General features: G+C 38.9%; 1 protein-coding gene across 1 annotated transcript in view; it reads right to left on the bottom strand.

Annotated features, from left to right (window-relative positions):
• MRTFA (myocardin related transcription factor A) overlaps positions 1–18,663 on the bottom strand; it is a 77,668-nt gene that overhangs the window by 51,398 nt on the left and 7,607 nt on the right. The window contains exon 2 of the mRNA XM_051784204.1: positions 18,256–18,343. Coding sequence (XP_051640164.1) covers positions 18,256–18,301 — 46 coding nt within the window. The 5' untranslated portion in view covers positions 18,302–18,343. The remainder of the gene's footprint in view (positions 1–18,255; positions 18,344–18,663) is intronic.

The raw sequence follows: 18,663 nt of genomic DNA, 5'->3' as shown, positions 1-18,663 counted from the left end.
CTGTTGGCAGAACAATCACCTTTACCAAGGGGACCCACATATTTGCCACAGATTTCTCATTTGAAAAACATCAGGCCCAATTTTCATAATCTATCTATGAGACATCAATTGAGCCTTATATCCTTTGACTTTCAAGTATGAAATGAGATACACAGTGTGGGAATGCATTCTTCTTCAAGATGCTGCATCAGGTGTACAGACAGCTTGCACAGATACTGCTGCTCGTTCTGAGGCCTGGGGGCAAGGAAAGCAATACTTGTATGTGAATGTCAGGTATCACTACCTACTCAGTACTTTGAACGAATTTTAATGAATTCATTAACTTTATCTTCTTTTATTTTTCTACCCTCAAAAGCCAAGGGAAGGGAGAAAGGGGCCACACCAATCTTGACACAGGGTAGACTTTGGATGAGCTCAGCTATTACACAAAACTGCATCATTAGTTCCCCCTCCCCACCAAAATAATGGATTCTTTAAATTCAAATTAATAATCAGACAGAAAATGTGTTTACAATCCCCACCACCATCTTAAAATGGGCATTTTTTCCTCCTTTCACCTCCAGTCCTCCCTGAAGCTAAATGCAGGTTTCTCTGTCTTTCTTCCCCCAGTAATAATGTTCTCAGACAAAACAATGCCTGCAATGATCTGCATGCACACAATTTAGTGATGAAATATAAACAATGTACTGCTAAAAACTGGCAAAGAGCTGCAAAAAATGCTCACTCAGGCAACGTGAGAAAGATCTCAGTCGAGGTGTAAGATGAAACCTCAGAAAGAAGTGTGAAGCCCACTATATTTGGAGATCTATCTCTGATATTTCTAGCAAGCAGACAAAAGCTGGAAAATTAATAGAATGCTGTACCTATATCACTGTAAAGCTTTTATGTCCTTGATGTCTTACGATTCAATTCATTTCATACTTCAAAATAAATACAAACTTCACACTGACACTTATGTTGCTTACTTCTTCTCAGCTAGGGATCACATTTATGTAATGTGAGTTCACTGTGGATATTCCCAGGATCCTGCCTCCTACCAACAGTGACCTTTAGGAAGAGGAAGAAAAGCCAGGCTGGGAGCACTGTACATTTTTACTTCTCCAGTTCTCAGGAAGAGCCTGAGGTTTAAGTACTTTTATCTTTTAAACTAGCTGGTGACAGCTAGTGCTGCCAGTCAGCATTCAGAAAACTCCTAGATGTGACAGGTAGCCAAAGGTAAACGACCATGCAAATGTAAAAAAAAGGCCACAGCAGCAGGAACAATGCCTGGGAATCTGGACCTTTGTCGCACCCTTTGAGCAGCCCTTCAGTTCCCCAACCCACTCTGGGATATACCAACACCCCCACTTTTGGCAAGTTGGCTGTCATTGAGCTGTAATTACTGTGAATTGAAAGCATAAAAATAGCTGCTGCACAGGGTGGAAAACCTATCAGATGATGTCAAGGCGAGTTTTGAGCCCTCCCTCTCCTCCACCTCCCCCTTCCCCACTTCCTTTCCTATGTCACTCTCTAATTACCTCAGTGTCTCTAATTCTGAAAGTGCTTCTCTCTGCATCTTTCAGCTGTCAAAGTGAACTTTACACAGCAGCTAGAGCCAAGTCAACCCCCAGCACATATATAAACTCTGCCACCCACCCCATTCCCTGGGATTCATCCAAGATGTCAGTTTGTCTTTCCCTGAAAACATGCACATGAAATCCACGATCCCTATCTGCAAAACACTGGACTGAGAAGAATCAGTTCAGCCCAAGGAATGCAGCTGCTGATCTGTATTTGATTAACTCCCTAGATAAGCAGTTTCCAACCAGAAAGGCAAGTCAACATGGTAAGTGAGGTGTGGAAAGACAGCAGCAGCGATCCCATCCCCCTCTGCTAACACTGAGTCCCTCAGCCCTGCCTCTCTCCCAGGCTCTACAGACCTGAGGAGCAAAGACAGACAGAATAAAGCCAAAACTTTGGATTTTCCCACCTTGCCCTCCCCAAACCAAAAACTCGGTTGGCGTTGCTAACCAAAGTTCACCTGCAAAGAGACTATGGCAACATTGTTAAAAGGGCTGAAAAGAGGGGAAGGAGAGAGAGGAAGCCAAGCAGAGATGTTGGTTCACTTATTGACCGTGCCAGTCCTTCCTCCCTCCAGGACCTGTCATAATCAGGAAGTTGGGTGTGGTAAAGAGAACAAAATGGTCCAGAAGTCTATCCTACTCTAGATCATGCCCAAAGAAAAGCATTATACAGCACATGTTCCTGATACTACTACATGGGAGTGTAACACCTGCTCAGAACATGTCGCCTTCACAGCCAACAAAAATGGTGCAACTTTTAAAGACAAGTTGGTTAAATTCACTTTTTCGTTGTTGTTGTCTTTTCTTTAGAAAACCACTGGCAGCAGTTCTGTCAATGCTGTGCTCTAGAAAGCTGCATATACACTCCTTGACTACAAAAAGGTGTTGCCCATTTAGAGGTTTCTAGCCAAGAGAAGAAATGCAACTACCAGGTGGATTTCTCTGACCAAAGCAGTGGAACGATTCTATCCACGACAGAAAACTTCACAGTAGAGGGCAGGAGGAAAGGAGAGGGATTAAGAGAAAGGAGTTTTATAACTAGTTCCCAAACAACTGCAGCCCACTGTGCATATAAGCCCAACAAAAACAAGCAAGCAAATTAAAAACACATATTCAAACACATTTTATTTGTTATTTTTACCATTTTGTTTGATAAATTCTGGTTAGATGCAAACACTGTTGCATACCTCTCTACAGTTCAAAGTTACTAGCCTTTCTTCAAGTTACCACCCCTTGGTGAGCCCCCAGAACTGGTTGTATGAATGCTCTCACTCTGTTCCAGTGCAAAGTTAGGAAGATTAGCTCAAATTACCTTGGTTAAGCCAAAGAGCTTCACAGTGAAAGCTCACACATCAAGTACCACATCTCAAATGTGGAGTGGGTATCTCCAAGGGAGGGGCTTAACTGAGAGCTGCTCCAGCTGGAATTGCAACAAAATTCCCATATATTCCTTTAGTTCAGCTATTACCCGTCTTTCTTAAAATAATTGCTTAGACCAAAGGAAGTAAGAGTTACAGTTCCCTGCTCATACCTAAGAGCAACAGTATACTTGTTATAAAAGAATCAAAGGTTCCAAGCCAGAGAGTCATTCAAGTTTAAATAGTTCTTATCAGCCTTCCTGCCTACAGTTAGTCTGCTAATATACCCACATGCACCTCAAATAACTTTAACCTCTCCAGGGGTAGGCAGATGTGCTCACATACATGCAGATGTGCATTTTCTCCCACCACTGCACACAGGCAGGAATATCCAGAGGTTTCAGGAATCACAAACACAGAATCACAAAGAATATTCTGAGTTGGAAGGGTCCCACAAGGATCATCGAGTCCAACTCTTAAGTGAATGGCACTGACGTGTGAATATATACTGTGCCCAGTGAAGAACACTGAGCACAAGACTTTTCAAAACATTTCAAAACATTTTCTCTTACAGATATTCCAGGCTTTAATTTAAACCACTATGAACAAGTGAAAACAGCAAAGCCCAAAATATTTGTTTTGCTCTCAAGAGCAGAAAAAAGAGGAAGTTCTGGCTGCCAGACCAAGGGGATTAGTGAGAAGGATAGAGCGGAATAGGAAGCAATTTGAATTTGTCTTAAAACAGCAATTTCTTTTCAGGAGGGAGTAACTGGGAAAGGACAGTAGAAAGAAAGACACCCTTCCCCTCATGTTAAGGCACGTCTAAGAGTTTGAGAAGTTATGTCACTAATTTCTGTGGTTGTTGAGCAACACATATCCTGCACTTCTCCCTCCCACATCCTTTCAGTTTCTGGCAATAAAAGGTTTATTCTCTATCAAACTCTCTTGCTGCTCAAAGAGGTCACCTGAAAACACTTGGAAAATGTAGTCAATTTTTAAACTACCTAAGCAAGAGAGGAAACAGCCAAGATGCACTCGATGCTCATGCACTGCTTGTGAAAGGATTAGCAAATCCTTCATTTACTTCTCAATTTATACTAGCAGAATTGCTACTAGGTAAACCCTCACTACAGGATTGTGACTTTTGTCCAGAAAGCTCCTGTTTCTTCTCTAAACACATCAGTTACATGAGCAATAACAACACTGTTGAGGCTTAATAATAATTATCCTTGGTTAATCTGATACAGAATTGCAATCCCAGAATCTATATTTTTATTAAAATGTCTATCCTTTATGGTTGCAGAGGACCCCTGCACAACTTGAAAAAACTATTCACTAATGGAGGTATAATTCTAAAAAGACCATAAACCATCCCATTCATTTAATAAGTTAGTAGCCTATACTAATAATCTTAGATGTGGGGGTTTTTTGACTGCTAGCTTTTTCTGTAAAAGTGGTTCAAGTGTCACAATCAGATAGTAGTGGAGGCTTGGTTGAGGTAAAGTAGGAGAGGAAGTTTTATGATACTTCTAAGCCAATTCAGTGGTTAGCTGCCACTATAAGTGATCTCCTTTTCCATTGTCATGGATGCTCATTTCACCCACCAGTAAAAAAAAGCTATTGTCAGGATTATTTGACATAGGAAATAAATTTTTCTTTATAATGCAAAACTCAGTTCTTTGATTCACCCCTCCTCCACATACGCAGACATTTCAGACCTAAAGTACAACATAAAGTATGAATCTCAAGAGGGAGAGAATTTGAGACTGGATTTGGGATAGCTTTTACCTGCACGCCACTAAATTATTTCAGCTTTAGATTAGCAGGAAAAATATTCTGGTTCTGCTACGGTGGAAGTGCTTTAATGCCTTCAGGGGATTCAGTCTCATCATGACACCTACTTGCCCATCACTTTAGGAAGATGCAGTTTGACAGTACTACCTTTCCTTCTCCAAAGACTACCTTTTTAAATGAATTGTACTCTGCATCAACCAAACCAAAGGTTTACTTTCCTTTATCTAAAGCTGTTCAAGGCTATAAAAGAAGACAGACTTTTGGATCATAGAAATATAGAATCAGACGGGTTGGAAGGGACCTCTGAGATCAAGTGCCTTGATCCACTACTGTCATGGTTACTAGACCATGGCACTAAGTGCCACATCCAGTCTCATCTTAAAAACCTGTTTAACTTCTCCCAGTTCATACATCATTTGTGCCTCTCCCCAGTGATTTGGTCACAATACTCACAGGTACCAGACCAAAATGTAGTATTTTCCCCAAACAACCTCAACTGATCTAAAACATTCAAGCAGTTCACAATAGATCTTATTTTCCAGGCATTTGAGAAGAATCATGTCTGGATGGGAAAAAAAAGCTCAGCAAAATCCAGGCTCAAGCAAGAAGCAGCAATTTTGCACAGACAAGATCTCCCTGCAGTGAAAACCAGGGTGAGTTGCTTTTACTGCTTGGTACCTCAGTGTAAGTTCACATGTACTGGGAATTGCCACAAAAACTAATGTTTTATATCCTAAACTTAGCCTGCACATATCCATGTTTCAAACCTCTGCCTCAAAGACTTTTCCACATACATGAGAGTGCAATTTAAGTGCCCATGATATTAAAATCACTGGCTAAATTTGAAGGCAGAAAATTTAGAGGTAGGGAAAGCACAGCACACTGCATGGGGTTTGACCTGACCTATGTGGTTACTCAAAAGAAAGGGGGCAGGGGGCAAAGTCACAGGCCTCCTTTGCCAAGAGCATGCTTACTTTAAAAACAAATTTTATCTCATATCCAAGAGCTCTGGCAATCCCAGCCATGAAAGCAAAATAAAAAAGGTAAGTAACTGTGAGGGTGCACCCTCTTCCCAGCAAAACCTGCCAAATCTTAGGAGTTTTAATCCCCAACTGGCTTAAAAGCATTGGAAGGCCTGTAGTCTAAGTGGTTGTAACTGTAGAAATAAGTGTGCTTGGAACATTACGTTCTATTCAGACATCAGCTTTGTGTTCTGCTTGCCTCCTCCTAAATCTATGAGCTCCCCTGAAACAATATGCAGAGAAGTCTCTTTGGTCACTATTTTTCAGCAGCTCCCTGACACTCTTTTAAGATCTTCCTGATATAAGTTACCAGAACCTGTCAGTCAGGACAGGATTCTAAGCAATTCAATTCTATTAAAAAACTGTTTGGTTGGATAAACTGGGTTAAAACAAATAGAAATATTTACATATAGCACAGAGTCCGTGTGTCATAACTGGAATTAGAAATCCTTGCATCCTTCATTGACTATGAATCTATTTTATGAATCCATACACAAGAGAAGGACCATTAAAGTGGGACCACGTAAAAGCAAACAGGTTCATGACCTAATTGAATAGACAAACATGCAAAGGAAAAAGATATGGTTTTTAAATGGCTGCCAGTTCTTATGATCTGACAGAACTTGGCTGCTCACTCCCAATACATCTACCAGCCAGTAAGAGAAGTCACTCACGAACTAACTCTTTAGAATAAAAACAGTTTTAACAGCACAGACATTGCCATATGCTTACTTTTAGCTACTATGCTATAGTAAGTCCAGAATTTACTATAAACTCACAACTCCCTCCTATCAGAAAATATTTTTGCCTGAGCATGACAGCTATTGAGCAAAACTGTCTCTAGGTTTCAGCTACAGTGTGGAGAGACAGACCAGGTGTAAAAGAGGAGAGCAGTGGATATTGTCTACCCTGACTTAGTGAGGCTTCTGAAACTGCCTCCTGCAAGATCCTCATAGAGAAGCTGATGGAAGTATGAGTCAGAGGAGGAGACAGTGAGATGAATTGAAAATTGAACTAATGATCAGACTCAAAGGGTACATCAGCACATGCTGGGGGCTGAGGGGTTGGAAAGCAGTTTGGCAGAAAAGGGCCTGGGGATCCTGCTGGACACCAAGTTGAACATGACACAGCAATGTGCCCTTGGGACAAAGAAGGCTAAGGAAGCTATCCTCAGCTGCACTAGGAAGAATGTTCCCAGCAGATCAAGGGAGGTGATCCTTCTCTACTCAGCACTGATGAGGTGACATCTGGAATGCTGGTTTGAGCTCCAAGATTCCCAGTACAGGAGAGACATGGGCATACTGGAGATCTTATTTGGGGTATCTTATCCATAAGCAAAAAAACCTGCAGGGCAGGTACAAACAAGGCAGAGCCAGGCTCTTCTCAGTGGTGCCCAGTGACAGGACCAGAGTCAATGGGCACAAACTAAAACACAGGACGTTCCCTCTGAACATCAGGAAACACTTTTTTTTTACTGTGAGTGCAACTGAGCACTGGCACAGATTGCCCATAGTGGTTGTGGAGTCTTGGTAGCCCTGCTTGAGCAGGGGGGTTGGGGAAGATGACATCTAGATTTTAATTCCAACCTCAACCATTCTGTGATAGATGTGTAACCGCCCTTTTTCCAGTGACTTGCTTGTCCATTCATAGATATGTAGCAACCTCAGAGTAAAAACAAAAGTAAATTCTAACATGACAAATCTCACACTGGGGAAATGCACTAATTTTTAATATTCTCCTAAAAATCACTCGTTTCCAATTTAATACATTTCTTAATTGTTTGAGTCTATCATGTACTGTATATTCTTCTTTGCTGGTAATCTTTTCTGTCTCCTAGACTTACTGCCCAACCACTACCACCATTTACTGGTTCCATGATCTAGATTTCAGCTGTTTTCTCATCCTACTGATGACTTGGAGTTGAAATTGTTTATCTGTTTCCTCAGTTTCACTTATTAGTACAGACAGTTTCAGTGATGCTACCAAGCCAGATGAAATAATCTAGCACTTTGTTCTATTTCTCACCATTCCTTCTTTTTGATGGCTCTCGGTTTCATAAGAAAAGTTCAGTGAGTTAATTCAGCTCACTGATCCACCAGAAAAGTGGGTATTTTTTAATGGCTTTGTTTTCAAAAGTGAATTAGACTTCTCATAAAAAAGCTAGCTGGGGCTAAGCAGCAGGTGCACTGAGCTGCTGCTGCTGAAAAAGAGGAGTGAAGGAAAGCACAACCCCTTCCCACGCCTTCCATTGGTCATGACAAATCATTGGGTCAGTTAAAACCGCTCCCTGTTATTTCACCCTTGAATCAAGCTTCTTCATTTTAGTTTCAATCTCTTTAGCATAAACAGACTGGCCCTGAGAGACAGAGCTGCCACATTTCTGTTTGGAGTATCTTGAAGATAAACATACAAACATGTGCTGTATAGATTGCCAGAGCATGTGGAATAAATTCCCCATTCTGTGGGCACGTCAGGATTACTCTTTGTACTACAAGCACGCTATATACTTAATTAGCAAAAGCACGACATTTTCATGATATGTCAGATTTATTATGGTTATGCTGCAGAAATGTCTGGGATTTCTGAATGTCTTCTTTCCTCTCAGTTAATGGAGTGTAGTTCCAGCAGGGAAGCCAGACATCTGGAAATTCTGCACGAGAGTTAGAAGAACCCCCATGGTCCAGATGGCAGAGGAGGGGAAGTTAAAAAGTGGACAGTCTGGGAAAATCAGACATATATGAGAAGCAGTATCTGTTATTAGATCAAAGCTCTGGAAATAAGATTCCCATCACAGTTTAGGTCCCTAGTTCTCCACAACCAACTCGCACTTCAAGTTTAAGTCTGAAAATGCCTTCTCCACGATGCTTTTTGAGGATGTTCGTCTGCTATCAGTATCTTGAAAATATCATGTTATAGGAATAAAATTATGCACAGCCAGCCTCCTTACATGAATTAGAAAGAATTATTTAAGTATTTGACAATGCCAGAACTGCTATCTTAGGACAGTTTTCCCCAGACAGTCCTCCCACACTTTTCTGTTTTCTGTCCCCAACTCTTCTCTCCTCCCCCCCCTAAATCAGTTACTCACCCATCTTCACTAAAGAAATTATTTTTCCCCCCTGCTAACTCTCCAAATTACTTGCTACTCAAAATTCTAAATCAAGCTCTGCAATCTCCTGTCCCAATTAAATCAAAGGAAAGAGTAGTTCACGTAAATAACATTTTCAAGATCTAGTTTTAGCTCGTAGATTTTGCAGAAAAGTTTCCAGTCCTGCTTCAGGGCCACAAGGTTAAACATTTCTCAATGACGCAGGCTCCCTTAGCAAGGGAGCGATGAGGAAGGGGTCCAAAAAAACCTCATTCTTCCCAGGCACTAAATCAACAACCACAGCAAACAGTGAGTGCCTCTCTCCAAGGAAAACTGGGAGGAGTGGGGCAGTCTCTTATTATAAGCAACCACTTAGCCTGTGACTATAATGCAAAAGCCCAGTACAATAAGGATAAGAAAACAAGCATCAGAAAAGAACAATAGAAATAAAAACAAAATAATTGAGATTGTGTATTGTATACTTCAAGTTATATGGAAATCAAAATAAATTAAAAAACAAACTTCAAATTCTGTAGAATATTGCATGTCTGTTTAAATTTGCTATTTTTTTCTGGTCCATTAAAGTTTAACAGCAACTTTCTAGCTTAAATTTAAAGATGCTTTGACTTTTAAATGGGCTGAAGTTTTCCTGCCTGAGAGACCATTTTTCATACACTACATACTCCAGACCCTCACATTAGTCTCTGGGTTTTCAAGATAAGATTAGTAACAGAGGTTTTTCCATAAGGAGCCTACTAATCTGGATCTTGTTCTTCCTTAGTTAGCGGTAACATGAAGTCAGCAAAGGTGGACTGCAAAGTGTTTTCTGTTTAGTTCAGCTTTTAGTGAAAGAACAGTGAAAGTTCTAAGCTTCAGGAGTATTTTGCAGTAAGTCAAGTTCACGGTACTCTCTGAACCAAAAGTTTTGGGAGCTGCGATTTTTAATTGGTGGTACCTCAGTGTCAGATAGTAACTTTAATAAACAAACCCATTTATTTTTAAAAGGCATATGTTTAATTTGAGTTGACATCAATGAGCACAAAATCCAAATCTCAAACATCGAAAAATGTAGACAAGGAACAACAGCTTTAGAGTATCCCCAGCAGAATAAAAAAAAAAAAAAGGGCAAAAAAATCTCATCAAGGTCACTTATCATTACAGGTTGATCAAGCCCACTTGTGCTGCACTGGAAGCTGCAACTTCTTTATTCAGGATACACTCATTTTTGAGGAAAAACAATCAGGGCAAAGAAAATGGAAGACTACAAAGAACCATAAATATATTTCTCAACCTACTTTTCACGTTGGATAATTTAATAGGTTCCTAACCTGTTGGGAATCCAACGCTGTGCATAATGCTTGGGAAGCATCACGGACATTACTTAGACGATATTTTAAAATAAGCATCGCTACAGAAAGATACAAAAAAGCATTGAGCAGGTCACATTAGCAGATACTATTTTAGCACTTGCCTACCTAAGGATCTTGTAAGTACATGAAGCTTCTTCTAGTGAAAACATTTTGCCTACTTTAAAGGTTTGCATCAGTTTAACTACAAGAAGTTATTTGCACTGAAAGCCACTGGCACACATGCTCATTTCATATTGAAAATGAGAAGACTTTTAACCAAAGAGAGAAATTCTAGGACAGCTTTCCAGTATGAGTGAGAAATCTAACACTTTTTAAAATGGTGCTTGATATAGTTATGAAGGGGAGTATATGACCTGATTACTTGCAGCAGCAGGGGAGTGGATTCTGTGACCCTGAAGAGTATTTCCAGTTCTGTTTCCTTATGACTCTACCTGTTTAAACTATTGCTAAATTATATAGCATTCTTAAACCATGCTAATGTTAATCACAAAAGCGAGCTGTGCCAGTGTAATTAGTTTCCTATATTGATTCTGTTAGTAAAATTCTCCTAACTAAGAAATTTATGGGTGAGTGGGGCAATATTTCTTCCATTAAGATAAAGATTCTAGTTTCACCTCCATAAAGCAGGGTTCGTGTTTCCTTAGTCACAAATGAAAAATCAGACCACTTCAAGATAACCCAGCTGAGGTTTCTCCATTTGAAAAGGCAATTTGGAACAAGTGCCAGTCTCTCCTTGGAAGAACCCTAAGGTCAGAACAGCAGAGGGTGCTGTAAGCCTGAACTGACGTGCAGCACCTCAGCAGCAAGGAGAATCCAAATGCAACAGGAAGCTGTAGGTTACTTCTGATTTCGGGGGTTGACTTTTTGTGGGGGTTTTTGTTTGGTTTGGGGGGGGTGTGGTTTGTGCTGCAGGAGTCATTTGAGACTGGTAAAATCAGATAAAACAGTTAAACATTAAAATTTATTTATATTAGCTTCCACATGGCATCAAACAATAACATCAGAGACATTCCCAAAACATCAACAGTTACCTATAATCCCCATCACTGATTCATACAGCTCTGGGCACACATTAGAGCATTAGAGACTGATTCACACAGATGTTCAGACATAAAAAAAATTGTATTTTAATGCCTACAATCATAATGTAGACTGGGCATGAATCCCATTATTAAAAAAAAATAATAATCCTGATTCTAAACACTCATGTACATTTCTGCTATCACACAGGAATGGAAACTTGAGCACTTTGTTAAACATTAGTCATCTCTTAAATCTGGCAAACACCGGATAGCAAGGAGTTCTCAGGTAACTGGAAGACAGAACAGATGCGTGTCTGCACTGTATCCCTTTAGGCAAAGTATGCCTGGTGTAATCATCACACCAGTTTAGAGAAACTCAGCATAGCACACATTCAGATATTAATCCAGAACCTAAATCAGTGATAGGCTACAAAGGTGACTATGATCCGCCTGAGCCACAGAGATAAAAATGATCAGTCTGAGCCTACAAACATAATCATTAAGTAATTTCTATACAATTGTGCTGAAGACCTCAAGCAAGAATCTGATCTAAGTAATTCTTTTTTATTTCATTTTTCTCATGCACTTGAACAATGTTCATATTCATCATGTAAATGAGTAGGTAACTTACAGAGTATGATGACAAAAATTAAACCAGGCCCATTATACATAATGCATTAACTTCACAGCAAGGAAGACTCTGCTTTGATTGCAGTTACAACACATAAAACCTGACACGACTTCACATGCATTTTAAACTTTCATTTTTCATAGCAATTGGTGAATGATACAAAAAATGCAGTATGATGATGAGAATCTTACTATGTACACTGGAAACTGGTTAACATGCACACACATGTACAGACCTAAAAGTAACATCCTAAGTTATTTCTCAGTAGGTACATGTTAAAGTAAGCTGGAGCTATAAGAAGGGTTACGAAACAAAGGAGTTGGTGAATAATTTTGTGTCTACCACATCTCTGCTGTTTTAGAACAAGTGCAGCTTGTGTGTGCCCCCTTATGAGTTCCTCTTAGTTCACAGAATGGGTAAGGACAAAAAGCTCCCTGAATGCTTTTTTTTCCTACTCCCTCTTTCTCAACCTACAGTGTAACGCTCACTGGATAAAATGAATAAACAGAGTATTTTCAAAGGAGATGGAGGAAAAAATATTATTTTTAAAAGGTGATTTAACACTTCAACTAATACTTACTCCCAGTTTTAATAGATTTCCAGGAGCTTCTTATTTAAATTTAGGATTGTCCATAGAAATAGGTACTGCTCAACTAAGTGATGCTATGGCTAGTCTTTATTGTAGGCTGTCATTCTTGGGGGGGGGAAGAAAAGAAAGAAAAGCATCCTTTATATGTTTACTTTCAGTACAATCCTTTAACTCTGTTTTGGCTAACACAACAACAGTGATTTGCTTACTCAATAGTTAATCACAGGGATAAAAGGTAGTAAAAGGTTATGTTCAAATCTTTCATGAATGGAATAACTCAGTAGTGTGCAGCTTACAGTTGTACACTCCTCACTCCATGTCTTGTAACAGCCAACCCAGAACTTCGTGCAGTTAGTAGTTCTGGCATAAAAATTTCCATATTTAAATCTGACTTCAGGAACATCCCATTTGCTGCTTCGGAAAGAATTCCCACTGCATGACGACGATGAAGCTCACATAACTTTGTTCAGTCTTTGAATCACATGCAGGATTCTGGTTAAAAGCCAGTGAAGAGTCATTTTATCACTACTGAGAATATACACACTCAGGGAACTCTACCAGCAACCAGGGAACTCTTTACACTCCCCAGGAACTTGCTACCTAGATACAAAAGGTTACATTTCCAAATGCCATAGATTCCAAAGTGAAATCAAAAGTTCTATTTTTAAAGTAGTGATGATGCAAACTCTAAAGCTAGGAACGTTTTTCCCTCAGCTCCACCCTTCATCCAAATCAAAATCCCAATTGTGCTGATTCAAGAACTCATTGTAATCTTGAAATTCCAAATGTGGGGGGGGGAGAAGGGGGAAAGAAATTACCAATTTTTTTTTTCTTTTAAAGTTCTACTATTCAAACAAAATGAAATGCAAAAAACCTAGGAAAACCTCTCATTAGGAAATGAAAACAACAGTAATGAAAAAAATCCTAGTAACAGGTACTCGAAAAAGACCAGATGAAGTTAAAAGGCATTTTACTGCACAAATGAGAGGTCATTCTTTGAGAACCAAAAGCTAATACGGAATTTAAACTTTATTTAAAACATGAAAAAGAGAAAACCAACCACATAAACTCCAGTTCTGACATTTGTCACTCCTGAAACAGCTGAAGAGGGGCACATCTCCTTTCTATGAATATACAGATATGCTGCCTGCTCCTTTTCTTCCCATTGAAAGCAGTTTAGCAGTTGACATCCCTAAAGCACTTCAACTTAAATCCTTTAAAAAGGGAAGAGAGAGCTGTGCTTTGAAAGAAAGAATGAATGGATCAGCATTGTTTTTTCCTAAACTGAATTTAATATATCCCTTATATGCTAAAGTGGCTCAAAAATCCAACTTTTCCCTCAGAAATTAGTGAATTTTTACATTTGACTCAAGATGACACTAATTTTCAGCTGAAGTAATTGCTCCTATTTAAGACCAGTTGGATGCAAAGCAAATTAGATCACAGAAGTCAAGTTTTATCCACTATACAGAACTAAATTATTTCTATGCTCATTTACAGTGCTGACTCCAAAACATCTCTTCTTTTGTTCTATAAATATGCATGGAAAAAATCCTCTTGTTGATCTAAACTGGACTTCTGACAGTTTAGAACAACCTAATTCTGGTTTGCATACCTGCCTTTATCTGTAATAGTTTCTAAGATATTTTTTTCAGCAGACCAATAAAACAAGTATATCAAAATGCAAAGATGGTATCTGATAGATCACTCTATGATGGACCATCTTAATTTTTTTTCAGTATACTCATGGAAAGAAATTAGGATTAAACAGAGACAAGTATTAATGTGCAACATATACTAAGACAAGGCACACAAACTAATGCTACCCAGAACAGTAAACAAAGATTTCTAAGTAGAGCAAAATCATAAGGAAATAGAATTCATTAACAGAAGTGGCCATTTGGCCAAGTGCTAACATCCATTAATTCTGGCAATGCACAGACTCTGCATGACCCTAAGTGGCCATAACTCTTAACAATCCATGCAAAACTTCTGAAAGAAATGATCTGAAATTAAGGGTTTATCTCTCTGGCTGATTGCACTCCTGTATGTGTACTGGACACACATTTCTACCCAGCCACCTGGCAGAAGTCATAAAAAGAAATTTCTGACAAAAACAACTAAAATAAAAAAGAAAGTGAAAGTTTGTATTTGCCATTTAAGCACAAAATTTGCATATAGAGGCCAGCAGCACATCAAAGACTCCTGAGATTTCCTTCAGTTAAATGAGTCCCTCATATGGCTGTTCAAAAACATTTTTAGGTGTTACTAACTTGTAGATTGTGTCAAAAACGTATGCTTCCAGCACTCTTGCCTCCTTATTAGAAAAAAAAAGAAAAAGAAAGAAAATATGACTCATTCTTTCAGTGGCCAAACAACCTGTTACAAAGCCAGGTCATATCAAAAACTATTCGGTCCATATCCTGACTGAACAGTGACCAACAGTAAAAGAAGTTGCAAGATCTCTATATAGAATATTTAGACAGTGACATGAATAGCAAAAAGGCTTCAGGAGCACAAAATGATGCTACTTAGGGAGATTAGGTTGAAGTAGATAATGGGAAGGAAACAACAAGCTTTTAATAAACATAAAGAAAACAAATGAGTCAGATGCTGAGACAGTCAAGGCAGCAAATGTGACCAAGTACTCTTGGAGAAAAACACTAATGAGAGAGCTGCCACTGCTAAGAGCTTGCTATAGATCTACACATCAGCTTCACTTTCAACAGGATGAAAACACACAAAATGGCACTGGGCTGTTTCCAAAACTATTTTATTGAAATAAATGTATAACTTTGCCTCACTGTGTATGAACACTTTTTGAATGACTGGATCAGTAATACCACAGTTCTTCAAGTAATTCTGTAGTCCAGTAAGAGGCCAAATAGAGCAGTTAAGCTTTTGTTCTCATTTTTGCAATTTTTTCCTGAGTGTACTCCCTTTTTGGAATGTCTTTTCAGTCTGATTTTCACTTTTACTTTTTCCTTCCTCAGCTGTCATCACTTGTATTGAGTTTTTTACAACTCATTTTTTCAGTTTGACAGGTGTGTGTGATTTTTTCTGGTTAATACAATAGGCACCTCTCACTAGTCATATTGTTCTTGCTTCAGTTATCTTTTGTTCTGAAGAAACAGTCCCTCCCTGCTTAAGCTATTCTGCTCCCAGAATAGTAAAGTTGCAATCTTCCTCTCAGTTCTTTCTCCGAAACATTAAGAATGTTTTCTCATTTTTAGTATCAAAGGTGTTGCTTTTTATGTGCCCACCAACATGGAATACAAACACTATGTCCTAGGTCAACTATGGCTTCAGATACTGTTACTTCTTGAGGGGACTCCCATTATACCCAAGCATTAAATAAGCACAGCCTCACGACCTGCAGGCTCTAAGAACATTTGGTCTATGGAGTACAAGCTTGTGTAAAGTCTACCAGGATAATTTATTTACCAAGCTTAGACACTGATCCTCCTATTTCTTCAGTGGCTGTTCAGAAACTTTGATGAGTTGACTGGGACAAGCGTTTCAGACTTCCATCTTTCTAGTAGGGCTTCTGGAGATGAACATCAGGACCAAGAAGATTTGAGAAGTTAAGTCTTTCCTCAGTTAAGTCATTTGCCTCATTTCTTTATTCTAGCTCTCAACAGAAGGGAGATCCAATTTCAGTCTCTAAATTCTCACACAGTTTGTCCAACAGACAACTACCTCACTAAGCCAAATAAGAGTAGCCATCAAGAGCAGCTGAAGTCTCTAAATATTACAACTGAACAATTTGGTCTCATCATCAAGTAGCCATTTTCCTTATCTAGAAGCTTGTCACACACTGTCATTGTTCAAGACTGATCTTTAAAACTTACTAAGCACATGGTTCCCATCCTGTTGTCACACTTAATTTCCCCATCAATTTTGTGAATCCATTTATGTAAACATTTGCCCGCTTCTTGCTTAATATTTTTCCAGCAGTGGCTGATCCATGAGAAAAGAGAGCAGCCACTGATGGAAGAGGTGCAATAAATCTGTATCCTTCATTATGTGAGCTAAGCTTGCCAGGAAATTGCCTCAACACTGCAGAACGCCACTGCATAATCTAGGACTAGGGTTAGCTGACTTAAGCGAAAGCTCCATGCAAGTACTCTTTAGTGGGAGAAACTCTCACCCTAAGAATTAAATGTGAGCCTCAGGAGTTCCCATAATTTGAAAGAAATAAAGAAACACAGCCACAAAAAAACTTCTGAGAAAAAGTAATACTAACATGAAGGTTGTTTCCCTAATATTAACAAGTATTACTTTATTACGTGAATTTCCTGAGAATGTAATGCACAAATTCAGTTAAAAGGACCCTGAAATGTAAATTCCATGGTTCTTCCTTGTTTGGAGGAAAAAAAAAGTTAAAAAACTTATCAGAAACAAAGCACATTAAGGTAAACATCTTTTTTCCAGGCCTTTACATAACAGCTTTCTTTACAACAGACAGATTAGATACTGTCCTGCCATATGCATCCTGTTCAATACCAAACACCTTGTTAGTGTCTACATCCTGCCTCCAAAATTCACAGACTACAAGAGTACAACTAGAGGAATGATGTATTGTGTCCCAACACCATTCTGAACTGAGACAAACACTACGTATTCCACATAAGATGTAGGCCCGTCTTTCCTATCTACAGGTACAAAAATAACCCATACTATGGTTCTCTTGACATATGATTGTATTCTTTGTTGTTAAGACTATAAAATAAAGATCATACAAGATCTTTATAGACATACACAATCTTCACAGATATTTTACAAAACATATGATTAAGCTAAGGAAATTAACACCACAAATTCAGAAAAAAAACCCCTGCAATTCTGGGGGAAAAAAACCCCTACATTAAACTATGATGTTATTGTTTTACTTGTCTCTTTCCAAGTCACTACTTAAGGAAAAGAAAAAGCATTTAACTTTCAGAAACAACATACTTGTTTTTGCTCTTGACACTTCCAGCACTACCTATGTGCTGCTTTTCAGGCAATGCTGCACAAGAGATTAGGAGCACACAAATGCAAACCCAAACTCCTAGGCTACTACTAGTTTGTGGTCAAATCTTACCAAGGTTACAGTATCTGTTCCCATCCACAGAGCAAAGGTCATTTATATCTACATATATTTGTTAAGTTTCATAACTACATAACGTTCCAAAGCCTCAGATAAAAACACCCTACAGAAGTACATCATACTACCATTAACAGATAATTCTCACTCTAGCACGTCTTACGTGACAGAATTGCAACTCTAACAGGTAAGCATAGTACCACAAAGAGGCCACAGTATTTATGACAAAATCATGCAAACAAAATACCATTGTCATTCCTAAGGAAACGGTCTTTCAAGATGTAAAACAAGTATTTGGAATTTTCGAAGGAGAAGGGTTTTTCCCAAAATACGCAATTTAAAAGCTCTCCAAAGTATATTAATATGAGAATATCTTTCACCAAAAAGTAATTATTAACAGTGAAACCACATAAATCAGTCAAAAGCTAAATGGAGGATATTTCTTTAGGAAAAGAACTAGCCTTGATTGAGATTTTCTAATCTTCGTAAGCCACTTAAATTTAAACACTGGAGACCAACAAATGAAGAACAGAAAGATAACTTTATCTCTGACAAAGCTCTAACGTGAACAGTATTTAACATCCAGCCTCATCTGCAACCTGCACATGAAGTCACCACAGCTCTCTAATTTGCCTCTACTCAGTCACACAGCCTCCTGGCACTTCCTATAGAGTTCAGCGACTATGATTCACTAGCAAAATTTACCCATGGGATCTGTTTGGGGTGATACCTGATTGGAGTGCTGTCATCTGCATTTCTGGTTCCAGCAGTGTCATGTCGATCCTTTTCTCAACAGTTACAAGCCCTTAAAGACGTCTCTTTTTATAGAGAGAGATAGACACAGATATGTTAAAAAAAAAATAAATCCAAGAGGACCTCTCAACTTTAACCTCGCTCAAAACTTGCAAGAAATTCTCATCGTACATAGTATGAAAACTGTGCCTAGTGAGAAAACTCAAGTCTTTCAACATGCAGTTCTCTGCTTATTCACTACAGGCAAGTTGGAACAGCCCACAATCAAATTACTGCTAGAAGAAAAATGAATACTCAAAGGAGAACGCAAGATGTGTAGTTTGCAGAAGAAAGGTCCGCCCCTTGATGCTCTGTAAGTAAAAGGGAGGGGGGAGGAAGGGGTCAA

The sequence above is a fragment of the Manacus candei genome, unplaced genomic scaffold, assembly GCF_025592945.1.
Source record: "Manacus candei isolate 608988 ecotype Guabito, Panama unplaced genomic scaffold, ASM2559294v1 h1tg000018l, whole genome shotgun sequence".
In the NCBI taxonomy this organism is placed as follows: Eukaryota; Metazoa; Chordata; class Aves; order Passeriformes; family Pipridae; genus Manacus; species Manacus candei.
This window is presented reverse-complemented; position numbering and strand designations above follow the sequence as displayed.